We start from the raw sequence: 23,213 nt of genomic DNA, 5'->3' as shown, positions 1-23,213 counted from the left end.
AAAGTTGAATTAATTTCCGTTTGCAATTGATGTCAATTGCAGGCGAATTGCAGAGGGTGGTCAATGAGAATTAATGAGAGAGGAAGAGAAACTTCCTCCCCCAACAACTTGTATTTTCGTGAAAATATAATGACTTATTTTTAGTTACAACTATTTGGCATCAATTTCCCTTTACAACTAGCAATTATTTGCTGAGGAGCCTCGTGAATCTTTCACTGACTTCCAACATATGCTAAAAATTTGTATCTTTTTTTTTTTTGATTTGTAGTCAAAACAGTTGAGAGATCTTTTTTTCCTGTCTCTCGGTAATTCTTTCATGTTAGGGATAAATATCAATCTGAAAGCTATTCGTCTGTCTGTCGCTTGGGATTTTGTTGAAAGAAGAATTAAATGCAAACATCTTTTGAAATGATCATGTTGAGAAGTGAGAAAAGTGCTTATTTTGAATTTTGTAAGGAAAATATTATAAAGTCTTGTATTTACAGGAAGAACAAAGAATCCCAGTTGAAAGAAGTATCAATATACATTTTATCACGCATAGTAAAGTGTTTGTGTTACATATCCCTGAAGTAGTGGTAAAATTTACCAAGATATGGAGTAAATTTTGTACTACTGAAATTATTTCCTCTTTATACAGTAAAAATGATAAAATTTGATACAATAAAGAATTCACAAGATAACCATTTTTGATCAGTAGATTATCACACGTCTGGTAAAGTGAGTCACTGGGATCCTTCTGTAAAAGGGTCATAGCTCATAACCTAAAAGGCTCAATTACAAGCAAATGAGTAAAATTGATCTTCTTTTTTAATGGCTCCGGCACACCTTTTAGATCAGGAAAATTTCATGAAGTAGAAATTCGGAACCTTTTCTTTCTCACATGTTCTGCATATGTCTACCTCATTCTTTCGCATACCAAATTCGATTGAGCTAAATTGAATTTGGAGTGATGTTTAAGAGAAGAAGAAGAGTGCGAGAGAATGAGATAGACATATGGAAAGCATGTGAAAAAGAAATGGATATGAAATTCGACTTTATGAAATTTTCTTGATCTAAAAGGTGTGCCCGAGCCATAAAAATAAAATATTAAGATTATCCTGTATTATCGTAGCAATACGATTTATGTAGTGAAATTCCAACAATTATTATCGAAGTAAACAATACATTTTTCAGACGAAAATTGAATTTTTCTACAGTAGAGTTCCTCAAATTTGAACATTTAGGGGGTATAATAGGTGACATTTCTCACTCCCCAAATTTGAACAATATTTTCAAAAACATAACGGAATTCATGTGAAATTCACTTTACCTAAATTAAGATAAATAACTTTAGGAAATATATCAGTGTAATTTATTGTAAAATAAATAGAATTTGTTGCGGAAGTTAATATAATACGATAATATTGAAGAAAAACCACAGAAAATGGAACTCCACGTAAAATTTTCTTTACATAACCTCAAATTTTACATTTTGAACTCAACCGTCCTTCAAATTTGAGGAACTCGACTGTAGTTGCTTTCCCTAAATTAGTACTACAACATAAATTAAAAAAAGAAGAATTTATCGTTAAAAAATGAACTTTTTGATACGAACATCGTTGGAAATATTACGATAATCGATTTGTTTTCAGGGGACAATTACCACGATTTACGTAAATACAGGTAAACTACTTGGTTCAAAGAGCTTTGTTTTATCACGATAGAGTAATATTTACCACATAATCGTAATATTTTCTCAAGATATTAATAATACCACAAAGTAACTACATTTTGTCCACAGTGGATTTTTGTTTTTCCTCAGTATACTCAATCTTCATTGTAATTAATTAAAATATCTCACATTTCACTGCAAAAAAAATTCTTGGCAATAAATTCAAGGAAAAATAGACTTTTCAGTATTTTGAAACGTCCAACAGAATTATAATTCATATTTTGCGATGCAGAACTTTGGATTTTCACATCGTTTTACTGTATTAATTTCCTCTCAGAATGATTTAAAATTAATTTCCTCAAATTGTGTCATTCCACATGCATAAAATGGACTGTTGAATATTTATTGCATTAACTGGCAAATCAAAGTACAACGTATTGTTAATTATGTTACATTAGGACACTAAAAAGAGAGAAAGAGAAACGACACATATCACCTCAAAAATAGTATACACACGCTATTTTTGGACACAAATCGTGATGTATTTCAATGATCTTGATAAGTATTTATAAAACACTGAAAATATTTGGGGAAAATTTGTGGGAATTTTTTAAATACTCCACACGGAAGAAAATTGCTTGAGGAATTGTTGTGTGGTGTTCCTGTCCACAGAGGAAAACAATTGTTACACTCAATGCAACCTTTCTCGATGTGACCATGCAACAGGCACTTGAAGCACAACAGAGAAAAGGGTCAGAGGCACAGTCACAAGGGAAGAGGTATCAAAGGTTTGTTTTGGAGGACACTCACGGTGTGAACGGCAGAGTGGCACAATCACGTCTGAGATGGCGTTAAAATGCGAAACTCACACATCTTGTTGGAGAAATGATTCTCCTTCCGACTGTTTCACAGATATTTTCACGCCTCTCGCGCGCGTTCTTCTCCAAATAGCTCCCCCGTCCCGTTCTGCCCCAGCATCTCGTCGGGAATCGGTTTATTGGCAGCGCCAGAAAAAAAAGCCCAAACCACCCACCCAAAAACCACGACGTGTGGCGTATGAGATTTTAATTTTGGTGATCGAGGTCTAAGGCCCCTCCCTGATCCCCTAGTCCACCATCCATCGAGTTGACATTGTGCCTCTCTCCTGGTGGATGTCTATTAAGTTTTCATCCAAAATGACTGAGGATTCCTCACATCTTTATAGGCGAATTCGCGCGTTTTATGTCGTCTCACACTGCTTTACGGCCTCTTCCTTACACAGATTAGCTTGTCACAAATCATCTTTGCAACATGTTGTGTCTCTTAAATCTTTTCACCCCCTCACTCATCCTCCCACCAATGTTTGCCCACTCTCTCATCCGCCCCCAACGCCTTCCGGCGCTAGGTGTGTGTGATTTCTTTTTTGTTCCAAAGTGTTTAGCACAGAAAGAAAATAATTTCTTCGTGTAGTTTATGCGAACATTCTCGTACCTCTTAATGATGGGGGTGTCTGGGGTCAGGGGAATTCCGAAGTGCATTTAGCGGAGAAAAACCTCGGGGGTTAATTTCAATGCAACTTTTATTGGAATTTGCATATAAAGTAATGCAAGTAATACAAATTAATTGCAAGTCAAAGATAAAGTAGTGAACATAACTTCTCGCCTATGGCAACCCTTGCTATTGTAATCTCAAGATTGCCTCCCTGACCTGCTTCAGTGTGAGTGGTATAACATCCTGGCGCCATGTGTGAGTCAATGAGGCCATTTACACCGCCGCATTGGATTAAGATTGGATTGTCCCAAAATTGGGTTTTGGGACAATTTAGACTCAATCTGATACGGCAACATAAACTGTTTTATTGAAGCCAATTACACCCCGTATTAGACTGAGGCTGAATTGTCCCAAAATCCGATTTTAGAACAGTTTAATCTCAATCTAATGCGGCGGTGTAAATAGACTCAATGTGTCAAACGAAGCCTCAGAGAGCAGATCCTGAGCGCTGAGCCTACGATTCCCCAAAGGAAGGCTACCACCTGTTAAGTGTAAAAGCCTCTATTGAGAGCAATTTTCGTTAAAACCAGTGATAAGCCCAGATAAGCTTATGGTAGTTGAGATTCTTTACAGGTGACCTTGAAATGCGTGCAGTACGGGGTCGTTCCAACTCGGAATGCGTAAAAATTCGACTGTGAATTGAATTTTGGGGGTAAAGAACTGCATCGAGTAAACTGTACTCGGCGGTCGAAATGGATAAAATTGGAAGAAAAAGTTCATTAAAATCGGTTTAAACATTAGAGATAGAGTCCGGGTCTATTCGGATATAATAGAAAGGGTCGTGGTACAGTGTAGAGGCGGATGAAACTCATCGTTAGATAGATCTCGATCTCAGATAATATATATTCTAAAGTTTTGTCGAAATCGCTTCATAATGGCTCCGGCACACCTTTTGGATCAGGAAAATTTCATGAAGTCGAAATTAGAATTCCTGTCTTTCTCACACGCTTTGTATAGTCTATTCTACTCGCTTGGAATCTTCTTTTTCTTTTATGGCCTCTACACATTGGGAGTAATTTTTGTCAAAAATTGCTTTTTTGAAAGAAATTCCCTGCAGCGTTGTAGGGGGAAACGTCAAATTTCTGTCAAAAACGTAATTTTTGACGAAAATTGCTCCCAATGTGTAGACGCCTTTAAACGTCACAACAAATTCAATTTAGCTTAATCGAATTTGGAATGAAAAGGAATGGGATAGACACAAATTTTAACTCGCTATAATTTCATAAAATCAAAATTCGCATCCCTTTCTCTCTCAAAAGATTTTCATCCCACTCTCTGCGAATATGCACTCTCACTTCCCTATCTATCTTCAGAGCGGCAAAAGAAAAAGTGTGCGAATGAGTAGGATAGATATATGCAAAGCTTTTAAGAAAGAAAGATTTGTGATTTTTTTTGATTTATGAAATTTTCCTGATCTAAAATGTATGCCGGAGCCATTAACACTAAAAGTGCAGTCCGGACAAAACATTTTTGGTTATAGCTCAGGTCAGGGAACATCGAGGGAAAAATTCGAACCACCGTTGGAAAGGTTTCGACAATCAGCTATAGCATACTAAAATTTAAAGAAAAAGCATCGTTTAGTATTCTAAATAATCGAAATTTAATTTTCGAAAATCGATTTTTCGATTAATGGGACCTTCGATTAAATTGGATGAAATTTGGGTCTCATAAGGGTTATAGTATTTCACAAGAGTTTTACAAAACACCAAAATTTTTCAAATTACGATAATTAGAACCGGAGATATGGGTATTTGAAAATACAATTTTTGACCCCTTCTAGAGCGCGTCAGGGGGTTCAGGGGCCTTTTTTTTTAATCGAAAGGTCTTAGGCCTAGCTATAACATACTAAAATTTGAGATCGATCGATGCAATAGGGGCTTATTTATTGAGAAAACAAATTTTGGAAGTGTTCCAAAATAGCGGAAGGCGGATGGTTGGTGGATCTCTAACATCACCTACCTCTAGCGGCCCATCGATATTTAACCTTTGCTGAAAACCACTTGTCGACGGACGGACGAAAATTCGAAAATTCACGATTTTTGCCCAAAAATATCTTAGCTCAAGAATTAATTGGAATCCTGCAAGAAATGTCCTAGATTTGGACGTCTTTATAGTTTGTAATAATCCACAAGAAACGCATTTTTATCGATAAACAATTATTTTTTCCATGCGTATTCAGATGGTCGCAAGGGAGCCGAAAGAGTTAAAGCAAATGCAAGAAGTCCCGGAAAGGCCATTATGCTTTTTTTTAATACTTACGAAGTGCTGGAACTCTGAGGAGTTCTGTCTCTATATAAATTTTCGAAGTTCTGGCACAAAACTGAGGATAGCAACTAAACGAAGAGTCAAAATGAGCTCAAACTTTCAGAAGATGTTAGTAAGACTATTTACCGAGGACACTAGGGTGGAATAACCGGTTATCGCCATGTTTAGGAAAAAATTAAATTCATTTAATCATAACTTTTGAATCCTTGTTACAAGATAAGTCAAATTTGACACAAAGTTACTTAGATGTATTGGCTCTAGATACGTGAAAACAATAATCCTAGAACATAACGCTGGACTACTTAAAAAACTGATTTTTATTAATAATGCAAAAATAACCATTTCGTCGCCACTTTTTACCACTTTTCGCCAGTTTTGTAAAATTTGTAACCACTTCTCGCCACCCGCTTGAAAAGAACCACACTCGGTTATTTTAGGCAATGCTATGAAAAGAATACATTCACCATTTCTCTTTCCTTGTGATCACTTTATTATTACTCTCTTTAAATGATTCTTCTTCACTTTTATTTGAGAAATCAAATTATGGGGCTTTTGCAGAAAGTAAACAATGCAGATTTGACAACTGAGAATGTACGAAGTGAAGTTAGCGTCGCCTATTGAAAAGATATGGCGACAGGTGGTAAAATCAATTCCAGAATATTACCACTTCTCGCCATGCCTCATTTTTATACAAAAATAATATAAAATGAAATATTAATTGACTAAATACAAATTTTATGTATTCCACAAGTGCAATTAAATATTCAATAGACAAATTATTTACCCAAATACAGTAGACTCTCTCAAATTCGGGCATATAGGACCGAAATGTCAGCCGAATTAGACAGAAATTCGGGCGTCATGTGCATACAGATATTGAGTTTACACACTGATATAAATCGTAACTTGCATGAAAATCCCTTAATAATGCAAAATCACATCAAAACTAAGACAAACCATGCTAAATTTGAGAATATTTGATTCATTTGATAATCAAAATCAAACTTGAAAAATGACAACAAACTTTTTTCAAATGTAACCGCTGCCGAATTAAAAAGTAGCCCGATCTTAAAAGAGCCGAATTTGCGAGAGTCTACTGTAGGTATTTTTGGCCTGATGAAAATTTGACGACACTTAGTACATTTGGTAAGAGATGTTGGATTCGATGCACTTGCTTAAAATATTGCTCTAAAAAGTGATCAAAATCGTGAATCCAAAACGAATAATTATTATTTTTCGATTCTATGCGTAGAAGCAGAAACAATACAAAAAAATTGCGACTCATTTATTTCATAAATTGCGAAAAATAGCGATTTCAATATAAGTGGCGAGAAGTGGGGCACTGGCGAGAACTGGTGATTCCACCCTATACCGTTTTTAAATAAATAAAAACTTTGTAAGCGCAGCAAATGTGACCGCCTGGAGGCGGTCTTACCTGTTAGAGGGTTAAATATTGACCTATCTTTCAGGGGCGTGGTCTATAACTTGTCCCAAAAAGTGTCACAAATCGCATTTGAAAAGGGCGTGGCTTAAAATTATAAATGCTTTTTTACTGGAGATGTGGATTAATTAAAACCTGACTTTTTTTTATGTAAATTTTACTGTTATTTTGCCACCATAATTTTTTGAATTACAAAAAAGAGAAATAATTGAATTAAATTGGAAAAAATCAAAAGTAGATGACCCCTCGGCTGAAAATCACATTAAACTCTCTCTGAAAGTATTCTCTCGCGGAAAGCAATTGAATAAATGTGGTTTATTTGTAAAATTACTCCCATGTGTATAAATATTTACATTAAACACGTTTTTAGGCAAACGAAGTGAAATATATATTTTGCAAATTTGACCATCATTTATTTATAAACATTAAACTCAATCATCTGTGTAGTTCTTTAATTACTCTCCTACACACTTCCCCATCAACATTAACCAATGTTTGTCGTCCGGCTTGTTAAATAAATACCAAGTATTTAAAAAAAATATTAAAGATTTGTTCTAGACAGTAATTTCCTCTGGCTGAGGGATAGTCGCAGGATTTTTGGGATAGATAATCCGGGAAAGGAGGATTATGGTAATGTGAGGGAGAAAGACAGTTAAAAGAAGGTAGAGAGCATAGGGAGTGGGATTTGTGTAGCCAAAGGGGCAAAACCAGAGCCCCCTGCGGATAGAATCTCTGATATGATGAGAAGCAAATGCCAGGAATATCACACTGAGCCACAAACAAGTTGTCAGGGACTTAAAGTAACGCGCAGTCAGAAGCAAGATTATCAGGACAAATAGAGGAATTGTTGAGCAGTGCAGGAAGGGACGTTTCGGGAGATTAATTGCATCCTGAAAGCGGAAGAAGCTAATTAGTTATGCTTTTGTTTGCACCTACAAAGAAGGTAGGTATTACCAGCAATCTAAGAGATCTAGCTGTGATAAAGTGATCAGCATCGATCCCTGAAGCCACTAGGTAAGCCACAAGAAGCATTGCAGGCCCCTCCCACACTTCCAAACGCTCCCGGAAGTGATTTGTGAGAAAAAGTTCACTCAGTAGCCCAACAATTCCATGCGTCGTATTATCCAAGAGAGCCTTTGTCATACTTTCGCTCCTGGCGGAATTGGTTAAGAAGTCTCCCAAGATGCACACTGAGCATAATAATATGCTCAAATATAATTTAAAATTAAAAAATTTAGAAAACATTTTTTGTTTACAAAAATTTGGGACATGTTGACGAAACAAAATGAGGTTAGGAAATGTCCCAAACCCAGTGGACCATTGATACATTTGTCTATTACCTCTTGCAGAACGATTGCGAGGTGCAGGGTGCAGGAGCCGTATCCTCCACTTTGTGAGAGACTTTACGCGAGTGTCTCTCCGTGACATTTTCACTTATTTTTCTCACCTGCGTTCATAATAATTCATAATTCATTTATTCAACTCTACAGTTCCCACCCTTACCATGCGTCCGCCGCCGTCTCAGCGTTGATAACCAGCCTCCGAAGCCAAACGGCGGAAATGCTCCTTCTTAGGCTGTATAGTCTTTTGTCGTTATAACGATCTTTTCTTTGCATACAATATGTCGCGGCAGAGAAAGTCTTGCGCAAAGGCACGGGGGTGTAGAGTGCGATTTAGAGAGGGAGCGCTTAGCCCAATGGCTGTTAGCGACCTCTAAAGAGGACATAAGTCCTCGAGAAACTATTTATATTTAAAGGTAGACTGGAATTAGTTAACCTGACTTAAACTAAGATTAAATTAATACAAAATAAAAAAGAACAAAAATAAATTTGATCAAATAAATCATGCTTGCTTAGATTGTAAAAAGTATCTGCTTTAATTCAATTAATTTAATTCAATTAAGAAAACAGAGAAAAGAGAAAAAAAAGACTACAATTCCAAAATTTGCCAAACAAACTCCAGCGAGGACGTGCAGGAGCCCCGAACAGACGCGGCACGGCACCACGACCAACCAACCCAACACCGCCGGGGATGGATCCCACCACCGAGATGCCCCTCCTCCGGAAGATCGCAGGTCCGTCCCATCACAAATCATAGGGCAAGAGAAACCGGTGAAGCCGGAAAAGAGAAACCCTCAGGACAGAACCGCGAGGGACCAGGAAGAACGGTCAGACTCCTGGGCCACCCGGCGCTGAACATTTAGCAGATTACCCCCGGAGGTGAACAGAGCAAGATGGAAACCGATACCAGGCCACGTACATCCAGAGTCACCCACCGCCACAGGAGAGCCGCTCACTCAAATGGCATTAAATAGGGATTCTAAGCAAACCCTTTCGACACACATGAAACTCATAGGGTCAAAAAGCGAAATACAGGAAAAAAAAACGAAATCTCCAACAAAAAATCAATATAGATAAAAATTAAATATTAGTAGCAAACAGTCCTCTCCTGAAAAGATCTGCGAAGCCAGAACATAGAAACTATTCAAATCTTGACGATAGTAGTGTCAGCAATCTTTCTTTACTCAATTTTCGGATTTGTGCCAGGACCAATGATCTAAGTAGCGGGATACCATTTCTAAACAAATTATTTATTAACGTGGGACCTTTGAAATTTAAGGATCTCTTAAACCATTGATATTTAGGCCGAGGAACGGGAACCACCTCACCCGACCTTGAGAGGCCCGCACCCGAAACAAAACTCTCCAAATCATTGTGCTTGCAAAAATTATTAAAAAGTGCAAGTATCAACAATGCATGCAGAGGCAAAATATTCCACCCAGAGAAAAGAGGAGCACTGTGATCAAACCTCCCCGACCTCGACATAATTCTCAAAACCTTCTTCTGCAGAACAACAATGGGATTCAAAACCGTTTGACAACAAGTTCCCCAAAAAGGTAATCCGTATCTAAGTTTGGATTCTACCATTGCATAATAATAAGAAAGAACAATCCCATCGGTGCCCAGTTTACGTATCATAAAGCAATACCTTAGAAGATTCCTAAGCTCCTGGGAGAGGTGTGTAACATGCTTCCGCCAACTTAATCTGTAATCCAACCACACACCTAAATACTTAAACTCATCAACCCGTTGAATCACCACACAATCCCGAACACAAGGGCCACTCTTAGGTTTATCACAATTCTGGGAGTGGCAAACAGTGTGACATCTGGAGCCCAGAGAACGGCTTCCCGGGTGAAACATCATTACTCTAGATTTATCACTCAAAACCATTCGCTGACTATCGAACCAATTCCTCAAAACAGCAAGATCATGATCAATCTCCCCCCAAACCGAATCCTCCGAGACACCCGAATAAGAAACGGCGATGTCGTCCGCATAACCAATGCTCCTCCCTTTAATGTCCAAGTTAAAAATATCATTAAGATAAAGATTAAACAGAAGTGGTCCCAAGATGGATCCCTGTGGAACGCCACACATTGACACACTTGAGTCGCTGACATCAGGACCGATTCTCACCCTTTGGTACCTTTCACACAAATAAGACTCCAAAAGGTCTAAGGGGACACCACGAATACCAAAGGTCTGCAACTTTGCGAGTAAAAGCCTGTGATCCACAGTGTCAAAAGCTTTAGAGACATCTATAAAAAGAGCTCCAGAAACGGCACCCAAACCATTACCACTATCCCAGACGCCCGTCAACAGTTCAGTAATGGCATCCTCACAGCTTTTACCCTGCCTAAAACCATATTGACTACAAGACAAGAGATTTTTGCGCTCTAAAAAATCTGATAAGCGATACGAGATTGCTCTTTCTAGAATCTTTGAAACCGTAGGTAGCAATGAAATGGGTCTGTAGTTATTTGTCAACTTAGGGTTGCCCTTCTTATACAGTGGGATCACTAATGCAGTCTTGAGAATTCGAGGGAAAATACCACTAGAAAAGGAAAGATTTATCAAAAAAACCAAGATGTCTACCAGATTGAAAGAAACCCTCTTGAGAGTGGAGTTGGCAATGCCATCAATTCCAGGAGAGCAATTGCTTTTTAAACCATTAATTAAGGAAAACATCTCGGAGGGAGTAACTGGTCGCAAGAAGAAACTATCTATCATGACAGAGGAAGACTGGTCAGTCCGTGGTTCTCCAGCTGGTGGAAGATGCTCAGTCACTGAAACAGCTGCACCGCTGAAATAATCATTAAATACCTCGGCAATGCGCTTCCCTTCCTTAATCAAATCCCCATCTCCATCCAGAATCTCCTTGACTTCAACTCTCCGTTTAGCCCTACCCGTTAATTCATTGACAGTTTTCCAATTTTTCCTCTGATCACGACCATTACTTATGAACTGATCCCTGTAAAAATTCTCCTTATGTTGGTCAACAATTTTTCTAACGTCAGCTGAAATCCTTTTACTGTATCTCTGTAAACGAGCGTTGTGTGGATACCTCCTAGCCAACTTGAGGATTCTATTCTTTTCATGTATCAACTTACAAAGACCAGAGGTGATCCAAGGTTTAAGGGGGCAATATCTTCTACCAATTCTCCGTGTGGTTGTAGTATGGTTATTTAAATGATACTGAAATTTTCCCATAAATATATCAAACGCCCGATCAACATCACTGCATTCATAAACTTCAGACCAACACTCCACAAGCAGGGCACGATTCAAGACGTCAAAGTCTATTTTCTTTATCTCCCCACTCAACGATGAAGCATCCTCCAAGGACTCCTCAGATAGTTCAATACGAAGAAGCACAAGAGAGTGGTCGGTTATACCTAAATGCATTACAAGGGCATCGTGATTCAACATTACATTAGGACGAAGTCTAGAAAAGACATGATCAATGCATGTAGCGCTGTGCAAGGATACTCTAGTAGGTTCATTTATAAGGGGCTCCAAACCGTACTCAGCCATAAGATTACTATATTCAAAACTTCTATCGTTATTGAGAAGATCTATGTTAATATCACCAATAATGTACAGATTATTATTATTAAGATCTCCCAAACATATATCTAACTCTGAAAGGAATTCACTCACCGGAAAAGCATGCAGTCTATAAATTATAAGAAAATTAAAAAGTAATTTATCAATGGTCATTTGGACACACAGCACATCAGCTGTTTTAAAATTTACAGGAATTAAAGTAGATGAGAAGATGTCTTTCACATAAACTAAAACACCGCCCGCGCGATAGTCACTATTAAATTTTTTATGCAAGGAATAACCCTCAAGTTCAAGGGCAGCAGAAAAAGTATCATCCGCCCAGACTTCAGTTAGACAAATCATATTCGGGGAGAGACTGTTCGCCCTCAACTGAGCCAAGAATGTGTCTAAATTTCTCATAACACTTCTAATATTTTGATGGACAATAAGAAAGCTCCGACCCATCGTTCTCTCCGTGTCCACGAATATCGGCAAGATTTTCGTGTGGAACTCTTTGTGGAAATCGCTTTTTGACTATCCACGCGCTGTTTTTGGTCGCAAAAAACTGAATACTGAAATACTTATAAATTCAATGAATGAATAAAAACCAATTAAAAAACATTGTTATAAGCATTGATTTGTTCATCGCGACTCCTCTTACACTTAAATTATTGCAGCGGCATTTCATGCCAAATTTCTCTTTTTAAGATTTTACTCAATTTTACTACACAATAAAAAACTTTGCATTTGTACCAATTCAATTATAAACACATATTTATACATTATAAAGATTTTCTCATTTTCTTATGGTTTTGTATAGATTTTCTGAAAATTGTCAAATAATGCTAAAGTGAATTTTCAGAGATTTTTGTAAAAAAAACCAATTTCCATTGAACTTTTCTTTTTTTTATAGTTTTATCTCTATGAGAACACATCCTACGAACTATAGTAAATTTAAGAAAAATAAAAAGATCGTTGAAAATTTTAAATTAGAAGATACTGATATACATACAAACAATCACTCAAGAGTAAAATTCAAAATTGATATGTTTTTCGCGGAAAATTCTACACATTATCCGTGTTCTTTTCTATTTTACGTGGAGTATTTAAAGGAAATTCCTAAAAAAAAAGACTTTATTAACCCAAAGAAAAGCGTTTGAAGCATTTGTAAATAGTTTGTTAATAGAGAAGTTACAATTTTTCTTAGATTACATGTCGAAAAGGATAATATAGATGCGAGTATCAAGAATCTCACTTAATATATCTTTTCTAATCTAAGGAAGAACACGTAACTACACGATTTTTGATAATATTTCTTCAATTATTATCTATTTATTAATTTTATAATAAGTGGTATTATTTTGCTGCTTAAAATATTTGTTTTGTTGGTTCTTGAGATCTAACAATTTCAACTGACTAAAAAAATCTTTTCCCGATAAACTCCCTATAAATTATGCGGTCTTTTTTCTCCGGTTTTAATTAAAACAAAAATTAAGAGTTTTAAAGAGTCTAGTAAACCGCTAAAAATCTGTTTAAATTCGTATTTATTAAGATTATAAATAGGTTAATCAAAGATCTTGCCATTAAATGGCAAAATTAGAAAATAATAAGAGATAATAAGAAAAAAGTTCAAAATTCCTGCTCAGTTTATTAATAAAAAAACTTCATTGAAATTAATAATAAATACACGAAAATTGCATTTATTAAGTGAAATAATCATTAAAAAACAATTTCAAAACTTAAAAGGCGCGATATTTTAATTTACTTGCTTATTTTCTATAAAAATTAATCAAACTCTCAACGAGAATACCACTCGAGAATTCTCTCCGGTTTTTGTTGTAATATCTTTTATTCGAAAATTTCGTGGATACCAAATAGGCGAGTTCCACGTGGAAAGTTGAATTTTCCCACAAAATCAAACTCTCACGTCTGGAGGATGTGGTCCCAGGAGTACTCTTTCAAATCGTAACAATATTATTTCTTTTTCCTATTTTTAACACTTGGAATGACCCTAGAGGCAGCCGCTGCCAATTTAGTTTTCAATTTTATTTTTTATAATGAAGAATATATCATTTCGCCTGGAGGACTAATTAAATGCGTGCAGAATTTATCTGGCCATTTTTTCGTTGTGTCATTTTTAATAAAATTTAAATATTTATGTAAAAATATTGCAAAAATAATAAAAAAAAAACTGCACGCGGAAGGACCAAGTGGCAGTGACAGTTGCTGCCATACGCATTTTATATGCGAGCATGGCGTTTTGCAGATGTAATATTCTTGATTATTAATGTGTAAAAACATTAAAAGAATAGTTTAAAAGTGTTATTAAAAAATTTTTGTAAAGAAAAATAATGAAAATTCAGTGAATTACTAGGGTCGTGAAATGTTCGATGAAAAGCATTCTTCTATGATTCTGATGAAGATGAAAACATCGAACGGTTAGAAATCTTTACAGTGACCAAGGAGATGAAATTTCTGTTAAGACACTAAAAAAGAATTGACTGGCTGCCACTTGGTCCTTCGCCTTTGGGGACGAGCGTACCCAAAAAGTTTGAACAAGTTATTTTTTAAGAAAAAATTGTTTTTCGAATTTATGTAATCTGTAATTGTTAGTTATCATACTTATTGGCCCCGAGAGGTTTTTCCTTATTCTGGTCTAGAAATACGAAAAAAGTCAGAATATCTACAAGGAAGCAGAAAATCGAAAATTCACGATTTTTGACCAAAAATATCTAAGCTCAGGAGTTAATTGGGATCCTGCAAAAAATATCCTAGATTTGGACATCCTTATAGTTTGTAATTATCCAGAAGAATCGGATTTTTATCGATTCTAGATAGTCTAAAAAAATTGTTGTTTCCGGGTACCCAGAAACGCAAAGGAGACGAAAGAGTTAAACCTACATAAGCCCATACGAAGAGAAATTAATATGTGAATGCATTATCAGCTGGGTTGTCCCAAACTTAATGTTGTGTTCGCCACCAGGGGAAAGGAGAGCGCTGCAATCGTATTTTATCAAACAAAAACGGGATGAAAACAGCATTGATTTTCCGCAATTTCCCGCAAAATTATTGATTTTTCCAAATTAAAAAATGGTTTTCAACCTAATACTCATCACTGGTGTTCCGGGTGAGTAAAATTGAGCAGTTGGCAAGGTGGCTGAGTCAGTGACAATGGACTTTTTTTGCGCAGGTGTCGGAAAAACCACAATTTTCAAAAAGATTGCTGACGACCTGAAAACCTACAAAGTGCCGTTGACGGGTTTCTACACCGAGGAAGTCCGGAATGGACTTGGAGGACGAGTTGGCTTTGATCTGATTACCTTTGACGGGGTGAGAGGACCTCTGGCCAGACCCAGCAAAACTTCAGCTTTGGCTTCCTTCAAGCGCCTTCACAAACTCAGCAGATATTCCGTGGACATTGAGAGCCTCGATGAGATCACAATTCCCATCCTGTCCAACAACAATACCGAGCCATTGCTGATGATTGACGAAATTGGGAAGATGGAACTCTTCAGTACGCAATTCCAGGACAGAATTATCAAAGTCACGGAAGATTTGAGGCTGGGAAAGCGCTGCATGATTGCCACAATTCCCATCTCTTCTCGCCACTCCAACCAGATCATCGAGAATTTGAAGAAGATTGAGAATTGTCGAGTGTTTGAGGTCACAAAAGCCAATCGCAATACAATTTTCACGGAAATTATGGCTTCAGTGCGATTGATGTTGGGAATTTAAGCCACAAATTTTCTTTATTTATTCTTCATCGTAGCTTCCGGGAAGCCAATTCCAATATTCCTGTCTTCTTCTTCTCTCTCTCTCTCTCTTTCTCCGTCTCTATCATGATTTTTAAACCGTGCCATTGACTTTTTCCACCGGCACTTTATTGGACTCTCTGATGGATCTCTTCCTGACTCGCTTTGGCACCTTCTCCGATTCCATCTCACTGAACAGATCCTCCTTGCTGCGCCAGAACATCTCCTGCCGCTGCACCAACTCCGGATACTTCCCCTCAAACTTCAAATCTGGCATCAGGGGCAATTCCCAGCCCCTGGAAGACACCTGAGCCACAGACTGAAGGATCTCCTTGACCTCTTCCGGCGGCAACTGGATCACCAGCGAAATCTTCTGCCTATCCACAAAGTTCCGCTTCACCAATTGATGCAGCTGCACAGAGAGACTTTATAGACCAGGGAACACTCACCTGGGTCAGACAGAATCCTAAGATACTCACCACGTAATCCCGACTGCGACACATGATCTCGCTGGAGATGCCATTGATGCTGGAAAAGGTTTCCGGAGGATAGAGAACTTCTGACTGGACAACCCAATTGCCACGAATTAGGAGACCGATTAGCGGCAGGATTCGCACCACTTTCTCCTCAGTCACAGTCTTGTCATCCAGGATGGTCAGAAGTTGCGACAGAGAGACCATTTTAACTAGAATTTAAAGAATTTTACCAATGATACTTAATTACTCGTTATAGCGTTCCGCATAATAATCAAATTGTTCAGAGTTAGAATAATTGGACTTTTATTTTCCTCTTTGTCCATTTTGCATTTTCGAATTTCCCTTCTAGAAAAGTATTCCCAAATTCTGTTTAGACCCAAACCTTTTGGAGAAAATTTTCTTCATTATTTCAAATTACAACCGCTAGGATCGCTGTAAAATGCACGATGATCAAAATTTCGAATTTCGATATCGAAAAATCTCCCTGGATTTATCCCATTCAGGCCTCGAGTGGGTCAGTGGATAGAGTATAGTAGCTCTATGACTGCGAGGTCTGGGGTTCAAAGCTGAGCAGCAGCAGAAAAAGATTTCTCATGCCATATCGGCTTTGAATTCGTCCAGTGAATGAATGAATAGTAATGTCAATGGTGCATATTGACAAAAAAGTGAACCGCCTAAACAATAGAGGCTGGTACGAGAACGAGTTTCGATGTGAAAGTGGTACTTCAATCGATACAAATATTCGCTGTCACTGATCCCAAACACACACCGAGAAGGGATGCTGTGACATAGTAACGGCACTGACTGCTCACAGAGCTGTGATATAGAGCGGCTACCCGTATCGGGGGATAAGATAGAATAGGAGTGGGGAAGGATAAGGGGCTCAATTGGTGGCCTGGATGCATCGGAATATCCGAAATGGAGAACTGACCCCTGGCAAAATCTTATCTTATCTTATCCCATTCACAGCTGGAGTTTCATTCTCTAATAGTGTCTTAGATAAAATTCTAACAAGATGTACCTCAGCCACCTAGCGGAATTATCAAGAAGAATGTTTCTTTTTCGGCTTTTCAAATTACAGTAGAGGGTGCAAACACAAGTAGAGTATGATTCTTCAATAGTGTCTTGGATAAAATGTGAAAACCGTCACATTTTGACACTTAAGCACTTCGAAATTCGAACAGGATGTAACTTCCTCCACCTTGCGAAAGCATTAAGAACTAAGAAAGTTTCTTTTTTGGATCTTCAAATAGATTTTCGAATTTTTCAAGAACTACTTCTGTACGGAAAGAAAAGAGACTTTCTTGCTTCTTGATAATTCCGTAGGGTGGCGGATAATACATCCTGTTCGAATTTCGAAGTGCTCAAGTGTTAAAATGTGACGATCTTCACTTAGATGGCACATTTCATGAAATTTCACCGTAGTCTCCATCTACAATAGGCGGAAAAAACGTGAAATTTCATGAACTTTGCCATATAGGGTGTGCCAAATTTCGGCATAGTTGCATGCAAGCGTCAAAGTCTCAAGTTTGAAATGTAATATTTTAAATACAAATTGATTTTTTTATTCTTTCTTCTGAAAGAGTGTTGCTTGGAACATTGTAAAGAGATTACCGTCTTTATTTACTCTAAAATCATTCTTAATACATTTTAAAATAAATAAAAATATTGACATAGCTTTGGTGTCTTATTTCGGCCACCTTCATTCTCATAGTTCCTTGCCCTTCGGGAATTCTTCCAATATCTTTTTCATGTCATCTCGTTTGTCGTAGCTACATTTTTTGTTATTCTTTTGCATTGTATAATCTCTAGAGTATGCAAAACTAAAAAAAATCATGAAAATTCGAGGAACAAAAAAGGTGGCCGAAATTGCAAGCTGGCCGGAATTTGGCACACTCACCCTATATCTTCACATTGTTGTGAGGAAAAAAAAACAGAACAACGACGCTTGCTGTTCTTGTCCCATTATTTAATCACTCCATAATCACTGAGTAACTCTTTTGCGAGCTTTTTAGTGTGATATTTGATAAATTTTCCCCACCTTGTTCGAAAATTTAGTATGGAAATTCGAAATTGAATTTGAATTCTTCGAACTTTAACGACTTTTTGTGCAAATAGAGTTCCATTTACCTTTTATCCAAGACACTATTGGAGAATCAAAATCTACTTCTGTTTAGGCTCATTATCTATGAGTAACTCTTTTGCGAGCTTTTTAGATTTAGTACGAAAATTCGAAACTGAGTTTGAATTTTTCGAACATCAACAATTTTTTATGCAAATACTCCCTCCGTTCCGAAATAAGTCGTACGTTTGGCGAAAAATTAGGGATTAAGGAATGCTTTCAGAGAATGTTTTTGTTATTTGCAAATATCTTATGTATGAACTATCCTCCATGTTCAGGGATAATATGGGGATCCTATCACGATGGTAAGTTGAGGAATCGATGTGTTGAAGTTGTCAATTTTTCGCGTTTTTTTCAAAGAGCTCCGGTAGATAGTTAATTACTAATAAATGGAGTGTGATTAACATTAGAGGCTAGAATTTGTTCTAAATTTTTAGTATGCAGAAGTAGAACTCAACAGTTATTACCGATATGATATTTTTCATATCCCAAATTTTGCAGAATGAACAATAAAAAGAGCATTCTTTTTTATGGGTTCGAATATCTGGGTGCAAAATGGTGAGAGATAGGGGCTTGGGACCTTCAGCGGACCCCCCATAAGTTGACCCTGGAACCATTTATATGTTTCTCTAAAACATATCCAGAATTGAAAAAAGAAATCGCACGACGTGTTTTCGAGCAATCCCAAAAAACATGATTTTGGAGGGGAAGGGAAGGGGTGGGGGCAAAATAAAGGACATATTAATGGTCCCAGGGTCAACTTATGGGGGGGTCTCCCGAAGGTCCCAAGTCTGTATCTCTCACCATTCTACACCTATTTTAGATTGAAAATAAAACGCAAAAAATAAGGCATTTTTAAGAAATTCGTTCCTCAACATACCATCATGATTGGACCCCAATTTTAGTGCTGAACATTAACAATAATTCTTCTCAAGAGATAATTGTTGATACACAAAACATTTACCAACAAACTTTTCCTTAATCCCAATTTTTTCCAAACGTATGACTTATTTCGGAACAAGAATTTTTCCCAAACGTACGACTTATTTCGGAACGGAGGGAGTAGTTCGCAATTTTTCAGTGTCTTTTAATCCATATAAAATTCAAACGGTAAGAGATATAAACTTCCGGTCTTCGATGACCCCTCCTTAAATTACACTATCTTGAATCAAACCTCTTTATCCCCCCCCCCTCCCCTCTTGTACGTTCCCTATCCTATCCCCCAAAAATAGATCAAAAATCATGTTTCTCTAACTTTGCAAAAAAATGGCCCTGACGATTTCGTTCATTTTTGAAAATATTTTGGAGGTAGTCCACCTGAACATTTCCTCCTGTGACCGGTGGCAGCCAAAATCCCGAATGCTCAAAATCCTGAACGACAAAATCCTGAAAGGGATGAAATTATATGGAGGTGTGGTCAACGGACGGGACGAACGATACTTATAATATTTGCTGCGAGAGGGCAATTGAGACATACGAAGACGGACGAAGAAACGAGGAACGACAGACTTGGACTGGACGCCAGAGAGAGTGGACGTGAAATAAAAGTTCATAAAAGTTATTCTGAGTGTTTAATTTTGAGAAATGTTGGAGTCTACAGAGGAAAATATTTAGAATAATTTCCCAAGACACAGAAGATTTCCCTTTGTCTCCAGCAAGCGCAGGTGCAATCGCGGAAGTAGCTATGACACTTTTAAGAATTCGGGATTTTGACCGGAACCCATAAACATTTTGAAGTAAGAAAAAAATAAGGGTTGAGCCAGATTCTTTTTCGTGGAGTGTGTAATAGGTTAATTCAAAGTTAGGTAAAATTTTAGGTTATGTTATTCTTAACCTAAAAAATAACCATGAAAGAAATTTGTTGAACAAATATAATAAAAAATTAATGTGTCTGATTCTATCCTCTAAAAATGGAATTTGAATTATTTAGAAAAAAAATTGCACGCAAAATTGGACTTAAAAATGTCTCGTTGTGAGATAACATCTGTTTTTTCGAGGTTAAGTTATGCATAACCTCAAAATCTGAAATAATGCCAGTAAAAAAAATGAAATTGCCACACCCATTAATACATCAAATTTCGTGATTGCCTAAAATATTTTATGGGGTAAAATGGGTAAAATAATTATAATATTTATTGAAGCATTAAGAATAAATTAACCTAAAAATGTATTTTTTTTAGTTTATTAATTTTTATTGACCCCGTTTCGTGTATTTTATCACCTTTTTTATTTTATTTTTACATAACGTAAATTTATTTTCTTATCATAATTAATTTTTAATTAAATTTTTTGTGAGGAAATACCGGAAATACCAATAAAAATGTGGATTTCATGTCTCCCCTAAAAAATTCCATTTTAATCTGAAAGTGAAGGACGGAGTTGACGTCATGGAATGCGGTAAATGTTTTCCGTCTCAAATTTTGGCCTAAATTAATCAATTTGGAGATAAACGCGTTTAATATTCTCAGTAATTTGGGAAAAAAGGTGATAAGGGGTGATAAATTGTTTCTCAGAACATTCAAGCTTTAGGGTTTGACCGTCTGGGGCGCTGGAATATGAAATGAGGAACTTACCGTCTATGAGGATGTTCTTGATTTGTTCCTGCAGACCCATCTCTTTCAGCTTGAACAAGCTGACGACTCCGCTGGGCACGATGCTCTCCACGGATTTGTCATGCCTCTCCGACGGGATCAGGGCTTTGACGTAGTCTCTGCTGCTGGAGGAGAGTGTATGCCCCGTGGGGGCTGTTTTTGTGCAGAAGAGCCTCTGGCGCTCCAGTTCGACGGCCGCGGAGCCCATTGGATGCCAGAATGTCTCGCACCAGGGCTCCTCGGCCTCCCGGGCAGCCACAAAGTCAAAAGTCTTTTCTCTAGCCTTTTTGGCCTTTTCACTATCGCCTCGGGCGAATTTAACTGTGATCTGCTTGAGTTCCTCCTCTTCAGCCTCAAGCTCAGCTTCTGTCTTCTGCTCGGCTTTTCGCCGGGCATCCTGTTTGTCGAAGTAGGAGAAAGAGGGGCGCATCTGGAGGATGCCATTGAGGGGCGTTGTATGCACTTCTCGATCTTGCATCACGCCTATCACATAATTTCCTGAATTCTGCAGAGCCTTGGAGCTCACGAAGCTCATCTTGTCCATGGTGCCACTTGGGAAGGATGGTCGATCATTTCTGGAAGGATTCTAGCACCAAAAATTCACATTATCATCCGGAAATCTCTCATCAAACCCTTCAAAGAAAAACACTCACCTTCCCATCGGCTCCTACAGCCAGCAGTGATCCCCGGAACTCGTCATAATTACGTGATTTTGTCTCTAGCCCAAAATCCACCTTTGCCTGCAATCAAAGTCCCAAAATTGTTATGGGAACACCCTTTCCGGAAGGCTTTTCTTGACCAACTCACCTGTTGGTTGTGAGGTTTTACGCAGCAATTGACTACATCGCTACAATCTATCGTGTAATCGGCATCCCGAGTGGAAAATTGGAAAACGTACAAGTTCTCAGCCAGGGATTTGGATAGAAACACCGGAATCTGCAAAAGAACAGCAGGAAAACAAGAAAAATGAGAAAATGTGGAGTCAACTTAACCTCAAAAGCAAAGGGTTCAGGAAAGATTAAATTACCTCCTCGACAATCGGATCCTCCTCATCCATTCTTGCGGTGATTAAATTAATATTCTATTGCTAACTATATCTAGTGGTAATAATAGTGGAAAATTCTAAAGAACGCATCACACAACGCGAAACGAAATAAAAACACACCGAGGAAAGTTTCTCAGAATGACCACAGTAGGGCGCGCGGAGCGTTGTGTCAGAGTGTTTTATAAAGGTTGAAACATATGAAATATGAACACACATCACACGCGACATAAGCATAACATAAGTATAAGATTTTCTTTTTTTTTCCACCAAACCAGTAAAAAGAATTCTTCAATTTTTTTATGATTTCTTTTTATTTTGAAAATCGATATTCTTATAAAAATTTCTTAAAATAGGACCACATTTATTTATAGTAATAAACTCAAATTTATTTCAAGTAAGGGAAGTGTACCACGTAAGGGAAGTGTACTCCATATTTAGTTGAATATATGAGTTGCAAAACACTATTTGATATTTTTTTTAGATGCGAATTGATATATTAGTTCGTCAGTTAAATCAGCATTTGTCGTAACTTCCTTTTGACAACTTTTCAGGAGACGAAATTTTCAGTTCAGCATTATTTTTCTTAAAAATGAGCCCCGAATGCAATACTTTTGAGTCAAAATAATAAAAGTGGCACTAATAAACTGTAAGTTAACTTGAGAAGATCTTTATAAATTGATTTAAAAGCTCGAGATATATTTAGATATATGTTAGAAGAAACACAGTATATATATATATATATATACAGAATAAGATTGATATAAAATTAACACTTCGTAGAACCCAAACTAAAAGTGTCACGGAGGGACCAAGTGGTAGCCGCTGCCATTTATCGAATTTTACAAAATATTTTGATATATTTATTTATATTTAAACATTCGGAGCTTTAGTCAGTTCTTTTCTGTTATCTGAATCAGAAATTTCACCTCCTTGGGTACTGTATCTAAAGATTTTTAACCATTCGATGTTTTCATCTTTACCAGAATCATGGAATAAGAGAAAGTGGTCTGTCTTTGAATGCGGCAGCCTTTGAATATTTCAATTTTTCTCTTATTTTTCAAAGCAAAAATTCTACTTTATGAACAATAGTTAATACTACTAACTATTTTCTAATAATTTCGCTTAACAAAATGGATTTTGAGCTTTGGAAAGTAAGAGAAAAATTGAATAATTCCCAAAATTATTCATATTTCCCAATTCAATATTTCCCATAATTCTTCTCAATAATTAACAAAAACACTTTCAAACTGTTCTTTTAGGGCTTTTAAACATTAATAATCAAGAAAATTACATTTGCAGAACGTAAAACTCCCATATAAAATGCATATGGCAGCAACTGCCACTTGGTCCTTCCGAGTGCAGTTTTTTGTTTTTGCAATATATTTACATTAATATTTAATTTTTATTAAAAATTTTATAACGAAAAAATAGCCAGATAAATTCTGCACGCA

General features: G+C 37.0%; 5 protein-coding genes across 5 annotated transcripts in view; 2 read left to right on the top strand and 3 right to left on the bottom strand.

Annotated features, from left to right (window-relative positions):
• The window catches only part of LOC129800512 (calcium-binding protein E63-1), a 53,170-nt gene extending 50,598 nt beyond the window's left edge, over positions 1–2,572 (bottom strand). The window contains exon 1 of the mRNA XM_055844947.1: positions 2,462–2,572. The gene's annotated coding sequence lies outside the window, so the exon portion shown is untranslated. The remainder of the gene's footprint in view (positions 1–2,461) is intronic.
• The window catches only part of LOC129800501 (mitochondrial DNA helicase), a 72,488-nt gene extending 57,826 nt beyond the window's left edge, over positions 1–14,662 (top strand). Inside the window, exon 3 of the mRNA XM_055844929.1 lies at positions 14,646–14,662. The gene's annotated coding sequence lies outside the window, so the exon portion shown is untranslated. The remainder of the gene's footprint in view (positions 1–14,645) is intronic.
• Positions 477–16,296, top strand: LOC129800513 (cancer-related nucleoside-triphosphatase homolog). Its single transcript, XM_055844955.1, has 3 exons — positions 477–712; positions 14,760–14,903; positions 14,967–16,296. Exons 2-3 carry the CDS (start codon positions 14,867–14,869, stop codon positions 15,509–15,511), a joined length of 582 nt encoding a protein of 193 aa, XP_055700930.1. The 5' UTR covers positions 477–712; positions 14,760–14,866; the 3' UTR covers positions 15,512–16,296.
• LOC129800509 (transmembrane protein 267) lies at positions 7,279–8,197 on the bottom strand. The gene is made up of 2 exons (XM_055844944.1): positions 7,842–8,197; positions 7,279–7,777 (listed from the first exon to the last, which is right to left on the bottom strand). The coding sequence occupies exons 1-2, from the start codon at positions 8,130–8,132 to the stop codon at positions 7,442–7,444; spliced, it is 627 nt and encodes a 208-aa protein (XP_055700919.1). The 5' UTR covers positions 8,133–8,197; the 3' UTR covers positions 7,279–7,441.
• Positions 15,507–21,930, bottom strand: LOC129800503 (DNA-directed RNA polymerase III subunit RPC5). Its single transcript, XM_055844932.1, has 6 exons — positions 21,745–21,930; positions 21,525–21,653; positions 21,371–21,457; positions 20,700–21,303; positions 16,008–16,213; positions 15,507–15,940 (listed from the first exon to the last, which is right to left on the bottom strand). Exons 1-6 carry the CDS (start codon positions 21,772–21,774, stop codon positions 15,623–15,625), a joined length of 1,374 nt encoding a protein of 457 aa, XP_055700907.1. The 5' UTR covers positions 21,775–21,930; the 3' UTR covers positions 15,507–15,622.
• Positions 21,931–23,213: the final 1,283 nt, after the last annotated feature.

Source organism: Phlebotomus papatasi, chromosome 2 (genome assembly GCF_024763615.1).
Source record: "Phlebotomus papatasi isolate M1 chromosome 2, Ppap_2.1, whole genome shotgun sequence".
Taxonomy (NCBI): domain Eukaryota; kingdom Metazoa; phylum Arthropoda; class Insecta; order Diptera; family Psychodidae; genus Phlebotomus; species Phlebotomus papatasi.
Note: the sequence above shows the minus strand (reverse complement) of the source record. Positions and strands in the feature narration are given on the sequence as shown.

Bases quoted from the DNA above. Each gene is read 5' to 3' on its own strand.
- LOC129800509 (XM_055844944.1), bottom strand. From the start codon at position 8,132: ATGTTTTCTAAATTTTTTAATTTTAAATTATATTTGAGCATATTATTA. The intron at 7,778-7,841 runs GTAATACCTACC...TTCCGCTTTCAG, and splicing joins CTAGATCTCTTAGATTGCTG to GATGCAATTAATCTCCCGAA.
- LOC129800513 (XM_055844955.1), top strand. From the start codon at position 14,867: ATGGTTTTCAACCTAATACTCATCACTGGTGTTCCGG. The intron at 14,904-14,966 runs GTGAGTAAAATT...TTTTTTGCGCAG, and splicing joins ACTCATCACTGGTGTTCCGG to GTGTCGGAAAAACCACAATT.
- LOC129800503 (XM_055844932.1), bottom strand. From the start codon at position 21,774: ATGGATGAGGAGGATCCGATTGTCGAGGAG. The intron at 21,654-21,744 runs GTAATTTAATCT...GTTCTTTTGCAG, and splicing joins AGGATCCGATTGTCGAGGAG to ATTCCGGTGTTTCTATCCAA. The intron at 21,304-21,370 runs GTGAGTGTTTTT...TTTTGGTGCTAG, and splicing joins CTGTAGGAGCCGATGGGAAG to AATCCTTCCAGAAATGATCG.